Source organism: Rhineura floridana, chromosome 6 (assembly GCF_030035675.1).
Source record: "Rhineura floridana isolate rRhiFlo1 chromosome 6, rRhiFlo1.hap2, whole genome shotgun sequence".
In the NCBI taxonomy this organism is placed as follows: Eukaryota; Metazoa; Chordata; class Lepidosauria; order Squamata; family Rhineuridae; genus Rhineura; species Rhineura floridana.
Window position 1 is genome coordinate 15843815 of NC_084485.1, and position 26797 is coordinate 15870611.

General features: G+C 44.2%; 1 protein-coding gene across 3 annotated transcripts in view; it reads right to left on the reverse strand.

Annotated features, from left to right (window-relative positions):
- The window catches only part of MTG2 (mitochondrial ribosome associated GTPase 2), a 31484-nt gene extending 22511 nt beyond the window's left edge, over positions 1-8973 (reverse strand). For 2 of the 3 annotated variants that reach the window (XM_061631084.1, XM_061631083.1), the window contains exons 1-2: positions 8816-8973; positions 521-700 (exon numbers count right to left, since the gene is read on the reverse strand). In XM_061631084.1, coding sequence (XP_061487068.1) covers positions 521-694 — 174 coding nt within the window. In that variant the 5' untranslated portion in view covers positions 695-700; positions 8816-8973. The remainder of the gene's footprint in view (positions 1-520; positions 701-8815) is intronic. The other variant, XM_061631082.1, reaches the window with a different exon arrangement.
- Positions 8974-26797: the final 17824 nt, after the last annotated feature.

The window sequence follows — 26797 nt, forward strand, 5'->3', positions numbered from 1 at the left end:
CAAGCAGCCCCACACCGCACTTTGAAGTCCTGACAACTGGGCTTCAAAGTGCAGCATTACCTGATGTCACTATGACACCAAAGTTGGCCTGCTGGCCAGAAAAGGTTCCCCACCCCCACTATATATGTTTACTCAGAAGGAAGCACCACTGAACGCAATGGAACCTTCTTGTACATATGCAAACTGCGGCCTTTTCCAGTCTGTATATATGATCATTCTATGACCATGTAAGCCAAGAGGTCTGCATCATAAAAACATTTACATATACTGAGCTACCAAAAGACAGGAAGTACATGTTGCTAAGAATTTTCAAGGCAGTATTTACTTCATATTCTTGCAACCATCACATAAACAAGATGCAAGAAAGAAAAATGCCAGAGTTCTTACCAAATGCTAAATTTACTAAGGCATTTAATTCAATGCACTATGAGAAAACAGAAGCAAAGGGACTCCAAAGGCAAGTAAGAGAGGACAAGAAGTATCTTTCGGAGCTACAAAAGAGCATTTGTTGAGACTTTACCAGCTTCTTTTCCGAAATGTTTCTTTTATGTCCCAGCCGCCGAGACTTTGAACATCTTGCACAGGTTGTGCTAAGATTCCTGTGCCAGCTCTTTTGCAGTAAGCAACTTTGTAGATGTGAATGTGTCAGTCTCCACTGGCTTTCCAACCAAGCTCTGACGACTATCTGTAGCATATTTGCCTAGAAAAGGGGGGGTGATGCAGAGCGTAAGACATACCAAAGAGCACACATCAAGAGTACGAGAAGTGTGGTTGTAACAAAACTGAACACAAATTCCTTCTTGAAAAGACCAATTATGCACAGCTGCTTCCATTTCTGAGTCGCAGTGGTTGTGAAATGGCTAGAAAATCAAGTGCACTTAAATTTGATGAATTGCTGCCCTCACAAGAGCATTCTCACAAATGTTTTTGTTACTGCAAAACTCCCCAAAATCAACCCTACTATTCTGTGTAGACAATAAAGATACCTCTCTCATCCAAACGCTAATCCTTGCGCATCCTACTCAAAAAGCATTTGCAGAACCAAACAGGCATGTTGAGAATACACAATGAATGCAGTCAGACTTTGGTAAGCGGTGAAACAACTGTCTGGTTACTTCAGCTTCTCCAATATAAAAGTTAAGTGTCCAACATTCTGTCACATTCAATAGGCTCGCTAGGGAGAGGGAGCAGGTCTAACCCTCACTCAGCAGTATTGTCTAACTGCATCCATTTACTTTCTCCCACATAAGTAAATAATTGCCACTCAGTCCTGTGAGCAAGTGTAAAAGATCTGCACTTTGGGACCCTGCTATAGGGAGAGCCAAACAAATACTCCACCACTGACAGTGGCATGATAATGATACTAGGAGGGTGCAATGTATCACAGTGTGCAGAGTGCATACAGACACAATGCAGCAGGAGCGGCTTGCCAGGAGGGGCAGAACTGGTATGCTAGCTTCCTGGCAGGTAAATCACTGTTGCTTATCAAGAAGGGTGGGGAGGTTGGCACAGTGCAAATGCACCAACAAGAACATCGGATTGGTTCCATCTGTATATTTGCACCGCGCAAACCTCCCTGCTGGCTCACGTTCTCCCACCTGGTAAGCAACAGCGACCCACATGCCAAGAAGCTAGCACAGCAGCTCGACCCTACCTGGCAAGCTGCTTCTGCAATTCACCCCACCGAAAGGTTTCCATGAAATACACAATCCAACACACACCCTATCATAAGGACAGGCAGTCTACTAAATAATTAGTATTTATAGATCCAGTTTGCACATAGTAAGAACATAACAGCCTGTTAGATCAGGCCAGCGGCTCATGTAGTTTATCATTCTGTTTTCACATGGGCCAACCTAATGGCCATGCGAACCCCCCAAACAAAACCTGAGTAAGATAGCATTCTTCCCTCCTACAGTTTCCAGCAACTGGTATTCAGAAGCATACTTCTTCCACAACAATGGAGGTAAAACACAGCCATCAGGGTTAGGAACCACTGACAGCCTTATCCTCCATGAATTTGTATACTCTTTTAAAGCCATTTGGTGGTCAACACTGCCTTTTGTGGGAGCAAATTCCAAAGTTGTAACTATATGTTGTGTGAAGAAGTACTTTCTTTTGTTTGTCCTCCATCATCCAGCAAAGTGGTTCCCAACCTTTATGAGTACGGGACCCCTTTGGAACCTCAAAAAACTTCATGACCCCCCACATGTTAATTGTTACTCCCCCTCCTGCTGCTCTGGCCATCACCACAATTGGCATGCAGGAGGAGAAACGGAGGCAGAAGAGAGACAGAAATCTGCCTGGCAAGAAATTAAAGCCCAATGTATATATATATATAATAATTTAAATACATGGTTCACGCAAGCCTATATGCAAAATCAAAATAGGAGCAAACCTGGGCGTCGGGGGTGGGGGCAATGAGTGTAAATGGGCAGAGAGAGAAGAAAAAGAGAAATAGACATAATGTGAAGGAAGGGGGCAGGGTTAGAGGCAGGAAAGACATGTCAAGTTCTGGGTGGGAGGGAGGTTCGGTGGGTCAAAAGGGAGTAGTAAGAGGTGGTGACAGCTGCAAGTGAAGAGGAGCAGCCAAGTGGGAGGGCGGGCACTCGGAAGATGAGGAGGGGGAGGGAGGGTTGGAGTAAAGTGGGCTGTGTGTCCATGCTAGGTGCTTCCTTTTTTTGGAGTGACCTGTGGTGGCAGAGGAAACTGAAAACAAATGCACATGGTCCCACTCTTCACTGAGTCCCCCCTCCTGTCCCCTTACACCAAAGGGAGGGTATCCGCAGGAGGGAGAAGAGCAAGGGTGGAATCCTCCTCAACCTTCACCTCTTTCTCTCCCCCTCTTTCTGAGGCAATGAGGAGTGACCTCCCCTTCTTTTCTCTCCCTCACCCCTCTCCATCACCACCACCTTCCCCTTGGCCTGTGGTAATGGCCTGTGTGAGACTACAGGAAGATGTACGGAGAGGGGAGAGCGCACTTCCACTGCTGCGTGCCTCTTTCTATGTTGTTCACATTTCAGGAGTCTGGTGGGTTGTGGGAAGGGGGTGTGAGGCTATTATATATCCATCCTGCCCTTCCTCCCAGTAGGAGCCCAAGACAGCAAACAAAAGCACTAAGCACACTTTAAACCATCATAAAACAGACTTTAAAATATATGAAAACAAAACATCTTTAAAAACATTTTTTAAAAGCTTTAAAAACATCTTTAAAAGAAGAAAAGGTTTAAAATGCATTAAAAAGCAATTCCAACACATATGTAGACTGGGATAAGGTCTCTACTTAAAAGGCCTGTTGGAACAGCAAGGTCTTTAGTAGGCGCCGAAAAGATAACAGAGATGGCACCTGTCTAATATTTAAGGGGAGAGAATTCCAAAGGGTAGTTGCCACTATACTAAAATGCCGCTTCCTATGTTGTGCAGAACAGACCTCCTGATAAGATGGTATCTGCAGGAGGCCCTCACCTGCAGAGCACAGTGGTTGACTGGATATGTAAGGAATAAGATGGTCCTTCAGGTATCCTGGTCCCAAGCTGTAGAGGGATATGTACATGTTTGCCGCCAGGTCTGTGCTCTCCTTCTGGTATTGCTGCTAACACTACTGGTCCACGCAGCATACAAAGGCTGGGGCTACCTTTCCCCATAAGGGTTTAAGGAACTTGGAACTCAGGAAGAGCAAGCAGCAGCTGGTCTCCTTGAGGGGCAAGGTGAGGAGGAGCTGGGAATGAAAGTCACTCGCACTTGCTCAGTTTGTTTCAGCCGTCCTGAAGACTTTTTTTTTTAAAAAAAATAATTCCTCTCTTGGCTCTTCGTGGCCCCCCAGGATGGTTTCCTGGCCCCTATGGGGGTCACGGACCCCAGGTTGGGAACCACTGATCCAGCATTCAGCTTCATTGGATGTCCCCAAGTTGTAGAGTTATGAGCAGGGCTGTGGAGTCGGAAGCAATTTTGGGTGGAGTCGGAAGAAATGTACTGACTCCGACTTCAAAATAAAATTACTATTTTATATTGATATTAATATTAATTTATTAATATTAATACTTTAATATACATTTGCCATTTATGAAGGAGTCAGAGTCGGAGTCAGACAGTAGAAAAATTAATATACGTTTGCCATTTATGAAGGAGTCGGACAGTAGAAAAATAGAGGAGTTGGAGTCGAAGGTTTGACATACCGACTCCACAGCCCTGGTTATGAGGGAGAAAAACTTTTGACTTTCTCATACCATATACAGTTTTATACACTTCTATCATGTTGACTCTTACTTAGAAAATGAAAGAAATGCATAATGCTAAGCCACACAATAAATTAGTTCAGAGCAACACAACAGCAAAAGTGAAGCAAAGTGGCTGCAATCTCCTGTCCAGGAGGCCGCTCTTTTGCAGTAAGCCAGGGTTCGGCTTAGCATTGCATGCGACCTGGACCACACAGAGGTTTTTCTAAGCACTCATTGATTCAGGTACATTGTCTCAGCAATCTCTACAACCCGTCAACGTGGACTGGTATGATTACAGCCTGCCCTGGTTGCCACAAGTTGAGGGGAAAAAAGCAGGATATTTTATAAACAATATTCTTAAATTATAGAATAGGGAAGTGCGCTGAGGCTGAGATGGCTTGTCTTAGGCTATATAGAGCTATCCAGCTCACATCTTTATTCATGTGCACCATGTCATCACTACACTCTCTTTCTGAAGGTTTGCAGAGGTACAGTGAACATGGCCGAGTTGAAAAAGTGGGATGTGTAGGAATCATATAAATGCCACAAGACTGTGGCAAATCAATCTGGCTATGTGAGCTGACAGTATTTTCCCTTTTCAGCCAATGATCATATCAATGGAAAACCAATTTGTATCTTGCTATTACTGTCACATCCTAACCCAGAGCCCCTTCCAGTCTTCAAGGAGAGGAGAGAACTTCCTAACTAAACATCAGCGCTACCCATTGCTTTCATGCACACATTTCTCATCTTAATGCCAGTTCAATATGGCATTCACACATCCCAAACTACCATCCATTCCGTTCATGTAACATCCTCCTATGGTCCATTACATGCCATTCTGGAGGGTTCCCCAACCTCAGAAATGGTTTTCTGGGCCACAAGGGGCTATAGTGGAAAGGAAGCAGGAAGCCATGTCAAATTAGTGGAACCCCACTCATGGTTCTCTGGATCCAAGGCAGTTTACTGGGTACAAAAAAAATCAACTAACATATTTTACTTATCCCTTAACAGTCTTTGATAGTTGTGTCTCATTCAGTGGCAATAAAAAACTGGAAGTTTCCCATATAATCAACAGAAACTTCTATGGTTGAAGTAGTATTTTAATCCAGTTAGCCTGGACTACAAGATATTTCACATGTTATATGGAAGCATGCATATTAATGCTTCCTAATACATGAAAACCTCAAATGAAGCCCCAACCAATCCCAGCTTATTGATGAGGTAGTGTTGATTCACAGATTATGTTTTTAATGTACACCAATAGTGTTTTAAGGATACACCTAAAAATAAAGTACAAATCAACAAATGCTTGTTTGCAAACAAGATAATATATGCACTCTTCTCAGAAAGCCAGGGTTCACTTCAGCTTCTTTTTGAGTGTTAATAATAGTAATAATAATATTTATAATTACAATCATGAAGCTATTCACTATATGAAACAACCTGTGATAATTTGTGTGATGCATATGTTTACAAGCACAGCAACACTTTTAAGTTTTCAGGTACACTTTTAAAACACCTTATGTGTATCCTTCAAATTTAGTGTGTTAAATAAGCCCAGCTCAGAGTTGCATTACTCACTACCCATTATATCTACCATCCTTCACCTGCAGCCATTATAATTCAGTTGCACAGCAGCCCAAATATATACATTATTTTACTGAGTTTCAAAAAGGGAAAGGTCTCTGCACAAAGGAGGATACCTTTTTAAAAAAACAATAGCAACAGAGAAAGTCAAAGGAAAGGAAGAGAGACAAGGGATAAGCAAGAACAAATGCAATTACAAATGGCTTAGGGCGGTATATAAATTAAATTAAATTAAATAAATAAATAAATAAATTATGCATACTTAGATTTGGTTACATTTGGGATAAGAATTATGTGATTAAACTAAAGCCTTCCCAGAACAATGAAGTTTCGAAGAATGATCTGAGAGAGGAGTGGGGAAACTATGTATATATAAAGAAAGTTGCTACGCATGTTTAATTAAGACTGACTTATACACTCCATATTCAGCTCCAAGATGCTCCCTAGACCTACTTCATGAGGGCCAGGAGAAGGTGAAAAACTGTGCTTCAATATTAATTGTGATTATTTATATAGGATTACTGATGTAAGTAACATGTCAGAGTAGCATGATAACCAACATTAGTCATGTTCTGGAGTAGGCACACTGAAAGTCATAGTTGTCCATTTATTTCAATGGGCCTACTCTGAGTATGGTCAGCATTAGATTTCACCCTAAAACAGTTTTTGCTTGCTTTATTCCTCTTAATTTTATTGTATTGTTGGTTTGAGTTATGTTTTAGTAATATCAGATTTCTTCGTATATCATCCCAAAAAGTTTATCATTAAAAAAAGAAATAATCAGTACCACAACCCCTCCTCTATTATATAATTTTATTTAGTACATTAATATCTCACCTTTCTACCATCATGAAACCTAAGTCTAAGCGGTTCCCAAAAGGTCACCCATCCAAGCGCTGACCAGCCCCAGACCTGCTTAGCTTCAGCACAATTACTGTACAATATGTCTTTGGACTATGCTTAATAACAGTTATTAACTATTAACTTAATGGGTTCCTACTGGGAGAAAGGGCGGGATATAAATCAAATCAAATAAATAAAAAATAATAGCTGTCCACTGATTTCTATGGTTCTACTCTGGATCATGCTGGGGCTGGTCTTTGCGGCAACTGGACTCACCCTTTATTTGAAGAACAAGAAAGGTGATCATGGCAGTGCCCAGGGGAATTTGGACCTGTATTGAAGCTCCTTATCTTTCCCCAAAACAGAAGCTCTGGAGACATTTGCCTTATTTCTTCATAGGAAGTCCCTCCCAGTGTCTCACAGTTGTTTTTAATGTATTTTAAAATCAACTTGTTCCAAAAAAAGGGGATCCCAGGGAATGCAGTAATTATCAAACTATTGCCTTAATATCCCATGCAAGTAAAGTAATGCTCAAGATTCTACAACAAAGGCTCTTGCCATATATGGAGCGAGAAATGCCAGACGTCCAAGCTGGATTTAGAAAGGGAAGAGGTACCACAGATCATATCGCAAACATACGTTGGATAATGGAACGGACCAAGGAACTTCAGAAGAAAATCACCCTGTGCTTTATAGATTACAGCAAAGCCTCTGACTGTGTAGATCATGAAAAACTATGGAATGCTTTAAAAGAAATGGGGGTGCCACAGCATCTGATTGTCCTGATGCGCAACCTATACCCTGCACAAGAGGCTACTGTAAGGACAGAATATGAAGAAACCGATTGGTTCCCCATCGGAAAGAGTGTGAGACAGGGGTGTATTTTATCACCCTATTTATTTAACCTATACGCAAAACATATACGGAAAGCAGGATTGGACCAAGATGAAGGAGATGTGAAAATTGGAGGGAGAAATATCAATAATTTAAGATACGCAGACGATACCATACTACTAGCAGAAACCAGTAATGATTTGAAACGAATGCTGATGAAAGTTAAAGAGGAAAGCACAAAAGCAGGACTACAGCTGAACGTCAAAAAGACTAAAGTAATGACAACAGAAGATTTATGTAACTTTACAGTTGACAATGAGGACATTGAACTTGTCAAGGATTATCAATACCTTGGCACAATCATTAACCAAAATGGAGACAATAGTCAAGAAATCAGAAGAAGGCTAGGACTGGTAGGGCAGCTGTGAGAGAACTAGAAAAGGTCCTCAAATGTAAAGATGTATCACTGAACACTAAAGACAGGATCATTCACACCATGGTATTTCCAATCTCTATGTATGGATGTGAAAGTTGGAAAGTGAAAAAAGCTGATAAGAGAAAAATCAACTCCTTTGAAATGTGGTGTTGGAGAAGAGCTTTGCGGATACCATGGACTGCAAAAAAGGCAAATAATTGGGTGTTAGAACAAATTAAACCAAAACTATCACTAGAAGCTAAAATGATGAAACTGAGGTTATCATACTTTGGACACATAATGAGAAGACATGATTCATTAGAAAAGATAATAATGCTTGGAAAAACAGAAGAAAGTAGAAAATGAGGAAGGCCAAACAAAAGATGTATTGATTCTATAAAGGAAGCCACAGACCTGAACTTACAAGATCTGAACAGGGTGGTTCATGACAGATGCTCTTGGAGGTCACTGATTTATAGGGTCGCCATAAGTCGTAGTCGACTTGGAGGCACATAACAACAACAACAAAATAGACTCGAAGGCATATAACAACAACGCTCCATGGGACCTCAGGGTACAGGGCGGGTAATAAATTTAATAAATTTAAATAATAATGATAACACTGGGAGCCGCTGCTTCCTGCTCCGCACACACTCTCGGCCTGTTTCTCTCTTCCACAGACGGTCCCCAGCCCAATCCCCTTTCTTTCTTTCTCTCTGACTGACACACACGACGGATCTCGTTTCCTTCACATTCACTTCCCCGCCCCCTCCGTCTCTTAATCGTTTTTTAAATCTTATGTTTTTATAATGGCTTCTTTATGTTTTTAATTCTGAGGGGTAAACTGTCTAGAGGGCCTTATGTTCCCCCCTCCCAAAGTGGCACACAAATATAATTAGAAATAAATACATCTCACCCGCCCCACGCTTTATCCTAGTGCGGCCATTTTCTGACAGGCCTTGCCCGTTTCACGTTGAAGCGCCATACGCCTTGACGTCACACTCGCGCGCCGTAGGCGACGGGAGCACATAAACTGGTGGCTCGAAGAAGGGGAGGGAGGGAAACAAAGAGGTCATGTGAAGCGTCACACGCCTTGACGTCACGGTCGCCTAAACGTCACATTCGTGCGCTGTAGGCGACGGGAATGCAGAACGAGAAACTGGTGGCTTGAGCAAGGGAGAACAGAGGTCATCAACCGGCGTCATTCCTTTCCTCGCGCAGCAATAGAACTCGGGCGGGGGGAGGTCTGGCTGAGGGACTGCATGGACGCGTGCGCACCGGTCGGGTAACGATTCAAATTGCGTGTGACTGTGTGGAGCGGAGCGTCACTTCGCAGACCTGACGGGATGGGGTTGGAGGGAAGGAAACAGAAGCATTGTGAATGACTGAGGAGGCGGGAATGGAATGGCCGTTGGGCAGCGAGGACGAGCAACGCGCCTGAGGTAGTTCCGAGTAAGGGTCTGTCAGCGCAGTCTCTGGAAAAGATGCTTCTGCAGTCTTGACGTGTAGATAAGCAAATATCTCAAATCTCAATAAATAATAATAATAATAATAAATTTAATTTTTGTGTCGTCTATCTGGCCGAAGCTACTCTAGGCGACGTACACATTAAAATTCAACAGTACAATGTAAATACATAATAAAATACAGTGCAGTCAACAATAACCATTTTAAAAAGCAGCAGTACAGAACAGTTTAGGGCCATCAATAGACAATTTTAAAACAATATAGAGAAATTAGCCCACCCCGGACGATGCTGAAGTTGGTTCCTAGTTCCCAGTTCCTTATTTGTGTGAAATTTCAGTCACTAACAAAGAAAAAAAGTTGACAGCTACAGCAACGTCAAGCCAAATTTAAAATGCCCCTGAACTCCAAAATAAATAATGGGGTACCCTGTATATCGCTGTAATCAGGAGATTCTCGCCGTCAAGACTGACAATAAATTTATACAATCAAAATCATCAGGATTCCGATATCATAAATACAATGATGTCATAAAATCATAAATCATAAGTAACTGGGGATACACACCCCAAAATCTGCTCTGGGCCAGGACAAATCATACACCCCAGGAAAGGGGAGGGTGTCAGCTACAAGATGCCACTGCGTCCCGCCTGGCCCAGAGCCTCTACTGGGCACCAGGCACGAGGGCATCTATCCAAAATCAAACTGGACAAAAACTTACAGGAAAAAATAAGTAACTGGGGGTACACGCCCCAAAATCTGCTCTGGGCCAGGACAAATCATATACTCCCGGAAAGGGGAGGGTGTCCCCTACAAGATTCCACTGAGTCCCGTCCAGCCCAGAGCATCTGCTGGGCACCAGACACTCATGAGGGCATCTATGCAAAACCAAAGCAGACAAAAACATGCAGGAAAAAATAAGTAACTGGGGGTACACGCCCCAAAATCTGCTCTGGGCCAGGACAAATCATATACCCCCGGAAAGGGGAGGGTGTCCCCTACGAGATGCCACTGCGTCCCGCCTGGCCCAGAGCATCTGCTGGGCACCAGACACGAGGGCATCTATGCAAAATCGAACTGGACAAAAACATGCTGGAAAAAATAAGTAACTGGGGGTGCACGCCCCAAAATCTGCTCTGGGCCAGGACAACTCATATACCCCCGGAAAGGGGAGGGTTTCCCTTACAAGATTCCACTGCGTCCCGCCTGGCCCAGAGCCTCTGCTGGGTGCAGGGCACATGGGAGGGCATCTATCCAAAATCAAACTGGACAAAAACTTACAGGAAAAAATAAGTAACGGGGGGTACACGCCCGCAAATCTGCTCTGGGCCAGGACAAATCATATACCCCCGGAAAGGGGAGTGTGTCCCCTATGAGATGCCACTGAGTCCCGTCCGGCGCAGAGCATCTGCTGGGCAGCAGACACTCACGAGGGCATCTATCCAAAACCAAAGCAGACAAAAACTTACAGGAAAAAATAAGTAACTGGGGGTACATGCCCCAAAATCTGCTCTGGGCCAGGACAAATCATATACCCCCGGAAAGGGGAGGGTGTCCCCTACGAGATGCCACTGAGTGCCGTCCGGCCCAGAGCATCTGCTGGGTGCAGGGCACATGGGAGGGCATCTATCCAAAACCAAAGCAGACAAAAACATACAGGAAAAAATAAGTAACTGGGGGTACACGCCCCAAAATCTGCTCTGGGCCAGGACAAATCATATACCCCCAGAAAGGGGAGGGTGTCCCCTATGAGATGCCACTGCGTCCCGCCTGGCCCAGAGCCTCTGCTGGGTGCAGGGCACATGGGAGGGCATCTATCCAAAATCAAACTGGACAAAAACTTACAGGAAAAAGTAAGTAACTGGGGGTACACGCCCCAAAATCTGCTCTGGGCCAGGACAAATCATATACCCCCGGAAAGGGGAGGGTGTCCCCTACGAGATGCCACTGAGTCCCGTCCGGCCCAGAGCATCTGCTGGGCAGCAGACACTCACGAGGGCATCTATCCAAAACCAAAGCAGACAAAAACTTACAGGAAAAAATAAGTAACTGGGGGTACATGCCCCAAAATCTGCTCTGGGCCAGGACAAATCATATACCCCCGGAAAGGGGAGGGTGTCCCCTACGAGATGCCACTGAGTCCCATCCGGCCCAGAGCATCTGCTGGGCACCAGGCACTCACGAGGGCATCTATCCAAAACCAAAGCAGACAAAAACTTACAGGAAAAAATAAGTAACTGGGGGTACATGCCCCAAAATCTGCTCTGGGCCAGGACAAATCATATACCCCCGGAAAGGGGAGGGTGTCCCCTACGAGATGCCACTGAGTCCCGTCCGGCCCAGAGCATCTGCTGGGCACCAGACACTCACGAGGGCATCTATGCAAAACCAAAGCAGACAAAAACATGCAGGAAAAAATAAGTAACTGGGGGTACACGCCCCAAAATCTGCTCTGGGCCAGGACAAATCATATACCCCCGGAAAGGGGAGGGTGTCCCCTACGAGATGCCACTGCGTCCCGCCTGGCCCAGAGCCTCTGCTGGGTGCAGGGCACATGGGAGGGCATCTATCCAAAATCAAACTGGACAAAAACTTACAGGAAAAAGTAAGTAACTGGGGGTACACGCCCCAAAATCTGCTCTGGGCCAGGACAAATCATATACCCCCGGAAAGGGGAGGGTGTCCCCTACGAGATGCCACTGAGTCCCGTCCGGCCCAGAGCATCTGCTGGGCAGCAGACACTCACGAGGGCATCTATCCAAAACCAAAGCAGACAAAAACTTACAGGAAAAAATAAGTAACTGGGGGTACATGCCCCAAAATCTGCTCTGGGCCAGGACAAATCATATACCCCCGGAAAGGGGAGGGAGTCCCCTACGAGATGCCACTGAGTCCCGTCCGGCCCAGAGCATCTGCTGGGCACCAGACACTCACGAGGGCATCTATGCAAAACCAAAGCAGACAAAAACATGGAGGAAAAAATAAGTAACTGGGGGTACACGCCCCAAAATCTGCTCTGGGCCAGGACAAATCATATACCCCCGGAAAGGGGAGGGTGTCCCCTACGAGATGTGCGTCCCGCCTGGCCCAGAGCCTCTGCTGGGTGCAGGGCACATGGGAGGGCATCTATCCAAAATCAAACTGGACAAAAACTTACAGGAAAAAGTAAGTAACTGGGGGTACACGCCCCAAAATCTGCTCTGGGCCAGGACAAATCATATACCCCAGGAAAGGGGAGGGTGTCCCCTACAAGATTCCACTGCGTCCCACCTGGCCCAGAGCCTCTGCTGGGTGCAGGGCACATGGGAGGGCATCTATCCAAAATCAAACTGGACAAAAACTTACAGGAAAAAATAAGTAACTGGGGGTACACGCCCTCAAATCTGCTCTGGGCCAGGACAAATCATATATCCCCGGAAAGGGGAGGGTGTCCCCTACGAGATGCCACTGAGTCCCGTCCGGCCCAGAGCTTCTGCTGGGCACCAGACACTCACGAGGGCATCTATGCAAAACCAAAGCAGACAAAAACATGCAGGAAAAAATAAGTAACTGGGGGTATACGCCCCAACATCTGCTCTGGGCCAGGACAAATCTTATACCCCAGGAAAGGGGAGGGTGTCCCCTACGAGATGCCACTGAGTCCCGTCTGGCCCAGAGCTTCTGCTGGGCACCAGACACTCACGAGGGCATCTATGCAAAATCGAACTGGACAAAAACATACAGGAAAAAATAAGTAACTGGGGGTACACGCCCCAAAATCTGCTCTGGGCCAGGACAAATCATATACTCCAGGAAAGGGGAGGGAGTCCCCTATGAGATGCCACTGCGTCCCACCTGGCCCAGAGCTTCTGCTGGACACAGATCACATGGGAGGGCATCTATCCAAAACCAAAGCAGACAAAAACTTACAGGAAAAAATAAGTAACTGGGGGTACACGCCCCAAAATCTGCTCTGGGCCAGGACAACTCATATACCCCAGAAAAGGGGAGGGTGTCCCCTACCAGATGCCACTGCGTCCCGCCTGGCCCAGAGCCTCTGCTGGGTGCAGGGCACATGGGAGGGCATCTATCCAAAACCAAAGCAGACAAAAACATACAGGAAAAAATAAGTAACTGGGGGTACATGCCCCCAAAACCGCTCTGGGCCAGGACAAATCATATACCCCAGGAAAAAAGATGGTGTACTCTATGACATGCATGTCTTTCCCAACTAAAATAATGAACAGTAAATATGGCAAAACTGGTACAGAACGGGGCGGCGCGCCTGATTAAAGGCAGCTGCTGGTGAGATCATATCACTCCAGTGCTAAAAGAGCTGCACTGGTTACCAGTTGCTTACCAGGCCCAATTCAAGGTGTTAGTTTTGACCTTTAAAACCCTATACGGTTTCGGCCCAGTCTATCTAAAGGAGCGCCTCCAGCCACATCAGCTATGCCACCTAACAAGATCAGCCTCAAAAGACCTTCTCTCCATCCCATCAGTCAAAACAGCCAAACTGGTGAGAATGAGAGAGAGGGCTTTTTCAATTGTGGCCCCCACCCTGTGGAACTCCCTCCCAAATGATCTCCGCCATGTCCCTTCTGTGATGAGCTTCCGCTGGGCCTTGAAGACCGGGCTCTTCAGGCAGGCTTTTGGGGTGGGCTAGATTTTATCGTCATTGTTTTTAGATTTTCAATGTCTAGGTATTATATGCCTATGTTGTACATCACCCAGAGTGGCTGGACAGCCAGCCAGATGGGCGACTAATAAATTCTATAAATAAATAAATAAATAAATAAATAATTTGTGGTGACCACTACAAAATCTTCTGTGGGCTATGAAAAATCATTCACTTGAGCAAAGTGAATAGTGTCCTCCGCGAGATGCCACTGCATCCTGCCTGGCATGGTTTGTGGTCATACGGAACAGGTATCGACATCTATGCACAACAACAATAATCAAGCTATGTAAAAAATACATAAGGAACTGTGGGATTACACCATCAAACATGCTTTGGGCACTGCAGGTCATACACCCATGCATTCTGGAGAGGGTTCCCACCCAATCTTGTATCTGTATGGCACAGACAAGGGCATATATGTATTAGAAAATATAGCAAATATGTACAGGAAAAGAATAAGGAGATGAGGTGCCCATCACAAAAGATGGTTTGGGGCACCATAAAACATACTACATTGCACCTGGAAGAGTGTCTTCTCTGAGATGCCATCCATGAATGCTTTTTAGTGTCAATTATGAAATTACATCTTCAAGAAATCATTGTTGTTTAACCTGCCACGTTTCCTTCTGTTGCCAATACCAATGGCTTTTTGAAATAATAATATTTGAGCTGTAACAAGGTGAGTAAGAGGGTAGACCGATACAAAAATTAAACATAAGAAAATCCCATCTTTCAACAACCCTTTTAAGGAGAGACCTTGTCCCAGTGTGCATCTGTATTGGAATTATATTCAAGATGTTTTCAACAATGTTTTGTAATTTTCAAAAGGTGTTTTTCAATGTTTTGTATTTGATTTTGTAAAGATCTTTTGTTTTTAAGATGTTTTTAAAAGACTTGGGGGGGTATCACTTTTTTGCCACCCTGGGCAAATGTGGTGATGTTTGTGCAACAAATGAGTTGTTCCAAGACTTCACAAAGAAAAATAGTACTCCAAGTCATATTGTAGCAACGAGGCTATAAAGGACCAAACAATAACGATGATGTGCAATGTGCAGTTTAGAAGGTCCTCTTCTAAATCTACTACTATTTCAGAGATGTTTGAAAACCAAGAGATTATTTCGAATGGGTGAAATTGTTTAATTCCAGCCCATGTGAAATGGTGTTGATTTTGTAAACTGCAATAATGTTCTAATATATTTCTAAGCAAAATGTTTTTTACCGTTTTACCAGTTCTGATAAATGTGACTTCCTTATTTGTTTTTTAAATTAAGTCTGCACTTGTTTATATGTTCATTTGTATACTTGGTTCTTACCTGTTGGAGAAATATAATATATATGTGTAGTAATTTATTTAGAGATATAATAAATCAAATGCACAACAATTCTTCTCACAGTATGACTCTATGTTATCTGGTGTCATGGCAGATGGAAACTTGGCCGGATCACCAGACAACGATTCACTCAAGAAGCATAAAGATATAATTTCATAGATGAGACTCTAAACTATGCATGGATGGCATCTAATAGAAGACAGTATCCCTGATGTGTGGAACTATGATTCGTGGTGCCCCAAATCATAATTTGGAATGGGCATCCAAGTTTCTTATAATGTTTCCTATAGATTTTGGCTATTCTTCTGATACATAAATTAATGTTGTTGGTGTTGTTTAGATTTATTCCCTGCAGTTAACTAAAACGTTTCAGGCGGATCACAAAAGTTATAAAATGCATAATTAAATACAGTTCAAAACACTCTAAAATCAGAAATGATAAATGACCTTGTCTGAGCTATAACTGAACAAAAAGCTCTGACCTGGGTTGGAACCAATGCCATCTTGTAAAGGATCCTGTCCTGTATGAATATGTGTACGGATCGTCACCTTGTAGTGGTGAGTGGGCTTGCGTGTTCCAATGAAACCTGTGAGTGATGCCGTCGGGAGTCATGTACTCCCAGCGGGGTCATCCATGGCGGTAAGGTCAAGGGAGAGGAACCAGACAAAGAACGATCAAAGAAAGTCCTCAACGGCAGAACAAGCGGAGGATAACAATGTGTATGTTACAACGGCTGTGAAGGCGGATGAAGGCTGCAGCAGATAAAAGACTTCCAATCAACGTGGTATTCATGCCATTGGATCAAAGCCTTTTTCTATCAAGATTGTGTGTTGATCGTCGTGCACTGATCTCCCCACATAAAACAAATTCACGCACAGGCGTCTTCCAACCAAACCAAACCAAAAGTCACATGGCGATTGGCGGATGGCAACGGGGGCAGGACTGTGAAATCCGGAAGCCGCTAGTCATGGACCGGCACATGGGCAGTGGATACAGACTCAGTAGTCCTGGCTCAAGGACCGAGGCAGTTGAGTTGTTCGGCAGCTGTATCCATGACTGAGCATTCCTATTCAGGATCCACTCTGCTCACCCCTTATGGGGAAGGTGCTAGAAAAGGTGCCCTAAATGTAGTCTGCCTCATCTCTCTCCCTGACTGGATTACCACGTCCAGTGGGGTCACCACTTAGCAGTCGCAAAAGACAAATGAACTTTGGAACGTGGAATATACGGACATTGCTGGACAATACAGATAGTGAATGTCCTGAATGCAGAACTGCCATCATTGAGAGGGAGTTGAGATGTTTTGGTATTGACATAGCAGCACTCCAAGAAACTCGAAGAGCAGGAGAGGGACAATTGAAGGAAGAAAAAGGTGGTTACACCTTCTTCTGGAAAGGACTGCCTGAACAAGAACGACGAATACATGGAGTAGGCTTTGCTATTAAAAATGATCTTGTGAAGCTCTTGTCAGAAGTTCCTACTGGCATTAATGAACAACTCTCAACTCTCTAATTAAAACTTGCCAAAAACCAGCAGGCAACTATTGTAAGTGCATATGCACCAACATTAGATGCTGATGAAGACATCAAGGAAAATTTTTATACCCAGCTGGACACCATCTTATCAGAGATACCTAAGGAGGACAAAATTATCCTCCTGGGCGATTTCAATGCAAGAGTTGGGCGTGATTTTGATTTATGGCCAGAAATCTTTGGGAAAGAAGGAGTTGGCAATAGCAACCTGAATGGAACTCTACTTCTGAGTTAATGTTCAGAGCATAATCTTGTTATCACAAACACACTCTTTCGACAGAAATATAAATTTAAAGCATCATGGAAGCACCCTCGGTCGAAGCACTAGCATCTCCTGGATTACATAATTGTCCGTGCCAGAGATCGTCGTGATGTACTCCTCACCAGGGCCATGATGAGCGCCGATGACTGCTGGACAGATCACCGATTAATTCAATCCACTATGGCCATTAATATTGTTCCTCAACGTAGGCTCCAAGGAAGAAAACCAAGGCATAAAATGAACACCCATGCCCTTCAAGATCCTATTAAGCGAGCTTGCTTTCAAACAACTCTCAAGAAACATCTACTGACGGAACTCCCTGAAAATGTCGAGGAACACTGGATTAAACTGAAGAAATCCATTATTGCAGCATGTGAACAAACTATTGGATACCAAACTAAGAAACATCAGGACTGGTTTGATGAGAATGATAGTGAGATTGAACATATAATTGACAAGAAAAGGAAAGCCTTCCAGATATGGCAAAAAGACATTAACTGTGCTGCTAAGAAAAAAATCTATGCTAGTGCAAAGGCTGAGGTCCAAAGAAGAACTAGAGAAGAACGCCCAGTGGATAAAGAAAGCTCAAGAAATCCAACATTTTGCAGATGCTCATGATGCACGGGGCTTTTTTAATGCCACAAAGGCCATCTACGGACCAACAAATTATGGTACAAATCCCTTACGTTCAACAGATGGTACCAAACTTCTAAAGGACAAAGAGTCTATTGCACTGCATTGGAAAGAGCATTACCACGATCTCCTTAATCGTAACTCTATTGTGGCTGATTAGGTCTTTTCGCAAATCCCGCAACAACAAATTAGAGATGAGCTTGCAGTATCCCCTAATTTGGATGAAGTCAGTAAAGCCATTAATCAAATGAAAAATAACAAAGCTAGTGGACCTGATGGGATTCCTGCTGAAGTCTTTAAAAAAGGTGGGCCTGAACTTACACAACTTAATAAGCTCATCGAAAAAATCTGGATGAGGGAGGAGATCCCGGAAGACTTTAGGGATGCCATAATTATCACTCTTTTCAAGAAGGGTGATAGAACAGATTGTGGGAACTACCGAGGTATCTCTCTTCTTGCTACTGCAGGTAAAATCCTTGCAAGGATCCTTGCAAATTGCCTCCTACCTATTTCAGAAGACATTCTCCCTGAATCCCAAAATGGTTTCCACCCTTCCAGGCGGACAGTGGACATGATCTTCACTGCACAACAGCTTCAAGAAAAATGCAGGGAGCAAAACCGACCTCTGTATATGGCATTTATTGATCTGACTAAGGCCTTTGATACTGTAAATCAAACTGCCCTCTGGACCATCCTTCTGAAAATTGGATGCCCTGATAAATTTGTGAATGTTTTGCGACTCCTCCATGATGACACGAGGGCAACAATTTTGGATAACAGTGGCTCTCAAAGTGATCCATTCAAAGTGGGATCAGGCGTCAAACAGGGATGTGTCATTGCTCAGACCTTATTTGCTATTTTTATCGCCATGATTCTACACCTTGTTGAAGGGAAACTTCCCACTGTCGTGGAAATCACATATCGAACAGATGGAAAGCTTTTTAATCTCAGTAGGGTGAAAGCAAAAAGTAAGGTAATTACAACCTCTGTCATAGAACTTCAATATGCCGATGATAATGTAGTCTCCACACATTCAGAGGAAGATCTTCAAACTATCCTAAATGTCTTTGCAGAAGCATATGAAAAGCTTGGCCTCTCGCTTAACATAAAAAAACCCAAAGTGCTTCATCAGCAAGTGTGAACCAATTCCTCTGTAGCACCATCAATCCAGTTTAATGGTGCAATGCTGGAGAATGTCGATCAATTTTCTTATCTTGGCAGCCATCTCTCTGTAAAAGCTGACATCGATGCTGAAATTCAGCATCATCTGAGTTCTGCAAGTGCCGCATTCTCCCAAATGAAACGTAGAGTGTATGAGGATTGGGATATTCGCAGGGAGACCAAAATGCTTATTTACAAAGCCATTGTACTACTGACCTTACCGTACGCCTGTGAAACATGGACCATCTATAAACGCCACTCCCAACTTCTTGAAAGATTCCACCGCTGCCTCCAGAAAATTCTGCAAATTACTTGGGAAGATAGGCGGACTAATGTTAGTGTATTGGAAGAAGCAAAGACCACCAGTGTTGAAGCAATGATCCTTCAACCCCAACTTCGCTGGACCAGCCATGTGGTTCGAATGCCTGATCGCTGTCTTCCAAAGCAGGTACTTTGCTCCCAACTTAAGGATGGAAAAAGGAATATCAGTGGACAGCAAAAGAGGTTTAAAGATGTTATCAAAGCTAATCTTAAAAGATGTAACATGCATTAAGAACTGGGAAGCCTTGGCCCATGAACGTCCCAAATGAAGGTCGGCCATTATCAAAGGTGCTATGGACTTTGAAGAAGCACGAGTAGAGGGCAAAAGGGACAAGCGAGCTAAGCGGAAGGCACACCAAGCAAATCCTCATCGTGACCATCTTCCATCTGGAAACCTATGTCCTCACTGTGGGAGGCTGTGTGGATCCAGAATTGGCCTCTACAGTCACTTATGGACCCATCGCTAAAGACCTTACAGTCTTACTCGGCCACGAGTGATCGCCAATGAATGAATGAATGAAATGAAAGAATGAATGATATATAATACTTCAAATAAAGTTTTGGGGTGGGCACCACCAGATCCTTTTTTCCCCTACCTAATTTAAACATTTGGATGTGTATAGTTGCTCAGATCCACTCCTTCTGCACACAAGAAATTCTGGGCAAGTCAGGAAGCCATGGATTCTTGTAGATAATGTTTTTGTCCATTTTAGTTGTGAGTACATGCCATCATACACGCCCTGTGGCCTCCACAACCTCTGGGCTAAGCAGGACGCACTGGAATGTTATAGAGAACACCCTCCCCTTTCCTGGAGTGTATGATTTGTCCTGGCCCAGAGCAGATTTGGGGGCGTGTACCCCCAGTTACTTATTTTTTCCTGTATGTTTTTGTCTGCTTTGGTTTTGGATAGATGCCCTCTCATGTACCCTGCGCCCAGCAGAAGCTCTGGGCCAGGCGGGATGCAGTGGAATCTTGTAGGGGACACCCTCCCCTTTCCGGGGGTATACGATTTGTCCTGGCCCAGAGCAGATTTTGGGGCGTGTAGCCCCAGTTACTTATTTTTTCCTGTATGTTTTTGTTCAGTTCGATTTTGCATAGATGCCCTCGTGAGTGTCTGGTGCCCAGCAGAATCTCTGGGCCGGACGGGACTCAGTGGCATCTCGTAGGGGACACCCTCCCCTTTCCTGGCGTATAAGATTTGTCCTGGCCCAGAGCAGATTTTGGGGCGTGTACCCCCAGTTACTTACTTTTTCCTGTAAGTTTTTGTCCAGTTTGATTTTGGATAGGTGCCCTCCCATGTGCCCTGCACCCAGCAGAGGCTCTGGGCTGGACAGGACTCGGTGGCATCTCGTAGGGGACACCCTCCCGTTTCCTGGGGTATATGATTTGTCCTGGCCCAGAGCAGATTTGGGGGCGTGTACCCCCAGTTACTTATTTTTTCCTGTATGTTTTTGTCTGCTTTGGTTTGGATAGATGCCCTGCCATGCGCCCTGTGCCCAGCAGAGGCTCTGGCCGGGCGGGACGCAGTGGCATCTCGTAGGGGACACCCGCCCCTTTCCTGGAGTATATGATTTGTCCTGGCCCAGAGCAGAGTTTGGGGTGTGTACCCCCAGTTACTTATTTTTTTTCTGCGTGTTTTTGTCCAGTTTGATTTTGCATAGATGCCCTCGTGAGTGCCTGGTGCCCAGTAGAGGCTCTGGGCCAGGCAGGACGCAGTGGCATCTCGTAGGGGACACCCTCCCCTTTCCTGGAGTATATGATTTGTCCTGGCCCAGAATAGATTTTGGGGCGTGTACCCCCAGTTACTTATTTTTTCCTGCATGTTTTTGTCCAGTTTGATTTTGCATAGATGCCCTCGTGAGTGTCTGGTGCCCAGTAGAGGCTCTAGGCCTGGCGGGACGCAGTGGCATCTTGTAGGGGACACCCTCCCCTTTCCTGGGGTGTATGATTTGTCCTGGCCCAGAGTAGATTTTGGGGTGTGTACCCCCAGTTACTTATGATTTATGATTTTATGACATCATTATGTATTTATGATAATATCGGAATCCTAATGATTTTGATTGTATAAATTTATTGTCGGTCTTGATGGGGAGAGTCTCCTGATTACAGCGATATATCATACAGAGTACCCCATTATTTATTTTGGGGTTCAGGGGCATTTTAAATTTGGCTTGACGTTGCTGTAGCTGTCAACTTTTCTTCTTTGTTAGTGACTGAAATTTCACACAAATAAGGAACTGGGAACTGGGAACTAGGAACCAACTTCAGCGTCGTCCACCCCGGGGATCCCAAAGGCCTGTCCAAAGAGCCATGTTTTAAGGCTCGGCGAAATGTATCCAGGGAAGGGGCATGGCGAAGATCGAACGGGAGGGAGTTCCAGAGAGTGGGGGCCGCCACTGAGAATGCCCTCTCTCTAGTCCCCACCAACCTAGCTGTTTTCGTTGGTGGGACGGAGAGAAGGCCCTGTGTGGCTGATCTAGTCGGGCGCCATAATTATGGACATATAATTGATACCAATGTTATGGTTATATATATATATATATATATATTCACTAATAGGCAAAAAACCTTGCAGTTTAAGAATGTACCTATAGCTCACAGCTATTTCTATCAAACTTTAAAAAGCAGGGAAATTGGGCACCTATAGTGAATGCACCAGGGGAGCAGGAGACCTGAACTCCTCTCTGAGATATTGTACTGCCCTACAAATTGGTCAAAATGCAAACACCATTTGGGTTGGTCTTTCATAGTCCAATCCACTTGCTGTGTAGCTTGGAGGAATTTGGTAACATGTGCCTCTGAGCATATGGTGAGTGGTGGCACACAAAAGCACCGCTCCAGTTACCTGGGAGTAAGCCCCACTGAACTCAGTGAGATTTACTTCTGAGTAGACATTTTACCACCTGCCTTCCCTCAAGCTCACTGCTAGCATACACATGCTCTGCTCCACTTACCTGGGAGTAAGCCCCACTGAACTCAGTAGACATTTTACCACCTTGTGTATCACCAAGAAAACTTCCAGAATTGCAGAGCAAGTGATTCTGAATCCAACAGTATAAGACTTATGTTTGTTTTGAATTGAGACTATACAAAGCACCAGAAAGGGGTGGGGGGGTATTTTCATTTAACAAGGTAGAATGAAAAATCCCTGCTGACTATAGTATACAGCCACTCTCGTGGCTGGATAATATTTAGCAGTCCTTTTGGGGAAGGGCCGTATCTTTGCATGCAGAGGGTCCCAGGTTAAATCCCCGTAATTTCCAGGTAGGGCTGGGAGTAGGGTTGCCAGGTTCCTGGCCTGAGACTGATCCTGTACCTTTAGGAGAAGAGAAAGTCAGCCAAGTGCAGGTGTTCTTGCAACACTTTAGTGAGAAAAACCACAAGGTGGAATTCTACCTTCCCCCTGCACAACTTTTAAAGATACAGAAGACCTCTTGGAGGCCGGGCCTGGCAACCAAGAGGTCTTCTGTATCTTTGAAAGTTGTGCAGGGGGAAGGGAGAATTCCACCTTGTGGTTTCTCCCATTACAGGGTTGCAAGAACACCTGCACTTGGCTGACTTTCTCTTCTCCTAAAGATACAGGATCAGTCTCAGGCCATGAACCTGGCAACCCTAGCTGGGAGAGACCCCAGCCTGAAATCTTGGAGAGACGCTGCCAGTCAGTATGGACAATACTGAGCTAGATGACCAATGGTGTCAGCCTAAGGTAGCTTTCTATTTTATTTTATTTATTTTTGCTTTATTATCACCATTGTCGTATAAATGAGCAATAACGAACTCAGGCACTGAGTTAATGATGGCTTTGTAGCTAAAGCTGCACCATCCAGGTATTGGCATCCTCCAAGGTTTGCAGAAATAAAAACATTTTATGTGGGGAAAAATGCTAAGGGGCATCTCTTCCCCCCCCCGCCCCCCCCAATAGGCCAGTAAGGACTGAGCAGATATAGCGGCCACAAAATGCTGAGTGACTTTGGGTGTGTATTTAAATGGAATGGAGTAACCTAGCAGACTGGCTGGAATGCTGAAAAGGAGCACTCCGTACTTAAATGTTTTGTTGCAGGCCCCACTTGTTATCCATTCTAATGGAGCAGAAGTGACAGACTTAAATGGACTAAAGTCCCTCGCTCCCAGTAGTTCTCAATATCCAAATATTCCCTCCTCAAAAGCCTGTCAGTTTTTCTGAGGGCATTTATCTTTCCACATAAATAAATACAGCTTCAACATAAATGTAAGTTTCCAGAGCAGCTAACACAGTACTTTAATAAGAAACAGTAAAAATAGAAAATAGCAAGTGGGGCCTAGAACAAAATGTTGCAGTGTATCCTTCCTCCTAACAGTGCATTCACCAGTTTTGTGACCAACTGTTTCACCAACTACAGTTGAGTCTGGAAGAGGTAGATCTAGCCTGTCTAGGGTTGCCAGGTTCATGGCCTGAGACTGATCCTGTATCTTTAGGAGAAGAGAAAGTCAGTCAAGTGCAGGTGTTCTTGCAACAGTGTAATAAGAAAAACCACAAGGTGGAATTCTCCCTTCTCACTGCACACCTTTTAAAGATACAGAAGACCTCTTGGAGGCCAGGCCAGTGGGAGTTTCTAAAAAAGGAAGTTCTAAAAGTGCAATGGCAAGCAATTCCAACAAGGAAAAAAGGGGGGAAACAGCAAAAGAAGCCAATGCGGCTTCACAAAAAGCTTAGAGATGACCTGAAAACAAAAAAGGACACATGCAGGAAGTGGAAAGAAGGCCAGGCCACAAAGGAAGAGTACAGGCAGGTATCACGGAATTGCAGGGATGGGGTCAGGAAGGCTAAAGCTGAGAATGAGATGAGGTTAGGGAGAGATGCTAAAAGCAACAAAAAAGCTTTCTTCGGGTACATCCATAGTAAAAGACAGAGAAAAGAAATGGTGGTACAGCTAATTGAGTGGCAAAATGATAACATGACAAAGAAAAGGCAGAAATGCTCAATTTCTACTTTGGCTCAATCTTCTCCCCAAAAAGGGTCTATGACCCAGGAAACATGAAGTAGAAGGGGCAGGATTGGATCTTGAGATTGACAGACAAATGGTCAAGGAATACCTAATCACTTTGAACAAGTTCAAATCGGCAGGGCCCGATAAACTGCATCCTACAGTATTGAAGGAACTGGCTGAAGAACTCTCAGAACCGCTATCTATTATCTTTGCGAAATCATGGAGGACTGGTGAAGTGCCGGATGACTGGAAGAGAGCTAATGTCCCTATTTTCAAAAAGGGCAAAACGGAGGAACTGGGAAACTACAGACCAGTCAGCCTGACATCAATCCCTGGAAAAACTCTGGAGCAGATTATAAAGCAGTCAGTCTGTAAGCACCTTGAAAACAATGCAGTGATTACTAGGAGCCAACACAGATTTATGAAGAACAAATCCTACCAAATTTACCTCGTTTTTTGAACAGGTAACCTCCCTTGTAGACTGGGAATGCTGTGGACATAATACATCTCTTCAGCAAAGCTTTTGACAAAGTGCCCCATGATATTCTGATTTGCAAGCTAGCTAAATGTGGGCTGAATCAGGTGGATCCCCAGTTGGCTCCAGAATCATACTCAAAGAGTGCTTATCAATGTTTCTTTCTCAAACTGGGCGGAGGTAACGAGTGGGGTACCACAGGGCTCGGTCCTGGGCCCAGTGCTCTTCAACATTTTTATTAACAACTTGGATGAGGAGGTTCAGAACATGCTTATCAAATGTGCAGATAATACAAAATTGTGGGGCATAGCTAATACCATGGAAGACAGAAAGAAAATTCAAAGGGACCTTGATAGGCTGGAGCATTGGGCTGAAAACAACAGAATGAAGTTCAACAGGGATAAATGCAAAGTTCTACATTTAGGAAAAAGAAACCAAATGCACAGTTATAAGATGGGGGATACTTGGCTCAGTAATGCGACATGTGAGAAGAATCTTGGAATTGTCGTTGATCACAAGCTGACTATGAGCCAACAGTGCGATGTGGCTGCAAAAAAGGCAAATGCTATATTAGGCTGCATTAACAGAAGTATAGTTTCCAAATCGCTTGAAGTATTAGTTCCTCTCTATTCAGCACTGGTTAGGCCTCATCTAGGCTGCCCGGCTCACTGCCGAAATCTGAGCCTCCATGGACAGCCTGGAATCAAGCACAACCCCAAGGCTGCGGACCTGGTCCTTTAGGGGTAGACTCACCCCGTTGAACTTCAGGTCAATGTTGCCCAACCTTCTCTTGTCCCCCACAAGTAGTACCTCAGTAGTACTGAACTGAAACGCCTCTTGGTTTGATTCAGAAGAGGTCCCTGCTGTCACTGTCGCTTCTCTGCTACGAGAAAATTTGTGTGGCCTCCCCCTCTTCTCTTTCTCTCCTTATCCTTCTGTTTTTCAAAGGAACAGCAGACAGTTAAACATTGCCATTGTATAAATTCTGCACACCTAAGTATCCCACCTTGGTTCAGAACTGGGGTCACAAGTTCTAGTGTGGGTTTATGCCATAACAACCTTACCTTGCTCAGTCTGAAATGGTTAGTCTTAAAGGAGCCACACAGAACTGTTAAGAAGGATCTCCATAAATGTACAGACCTATGGAAAAAGGAGTATTGTGGCAAATATACGAACCTCTGCACCCATTTTGGCTGGTTCCAAAGACATTGGAGGAGGACCCACAGCTGATTGTTCATGATTTTCCTTACCCCAACACAGCTCAAATAAAATAAATAAAATCTATTTTTGTCATGTCCTGCAGAGGCAGACCGGAAAGTATGTCACTTTTCCTCACTCCCTGAGATCTGTGTCTCTTGTTATGAAAAGAAAACCTGGAATTGACCAGACAATCAATCCACATTTACAGATTAGCTAAATAGCTGTGTTCACAGTGAATGCATTTAGTATGCTCAGATATGAACCAGACACATATATTTTTTATTAATATTGTCAAGGTTGCTGGGTTTCAAAATCCTGGAAACCACAGCTCTTGGACCAAGAAGCCCCAATCCAAACGGACTAGTCAGTAGCAATTAGCCCAAAGGCCAAGGTGCTGGTTTTTGTTCCAAGGCGTACTTGAAGGAACAGACTCCATTAAATACGAAGTTGCTTTGTATAGGTATAAATAATTATCAAAAATAAAAATAATCAAAAGACAGCTGAGTGTGGCAAATATACCCATTTTGCACCCATTTTGATCACATTTGATCACACCTGATGAGGTACGCCTGGCGCCAACATTATTATCTTTTCGGTGCCAGGTCAAAACTCTCCTCCCAGGCATTTTAGTATGTGTTAAAAAATTGTTTTTTAACTTTTTTAAGAATTTAAAAATTTTAAAGTTGTTTTTAAATTGTCTAAATATGTGGTTTATTGTATTTGATGTATGACCATTGTGAACCGCCCAGAGAGCTTTGGCTATGGGGCGGTATATAAATTTAGTAAAATAAATAAATAAATAAATAAATAAATAAATCTTGAGTGCTGCGTCCAGTTGGTACAGCGCTGCCCGGCTCACAGCCGAGACTTGAGCCTCCATGGTCAGCTGG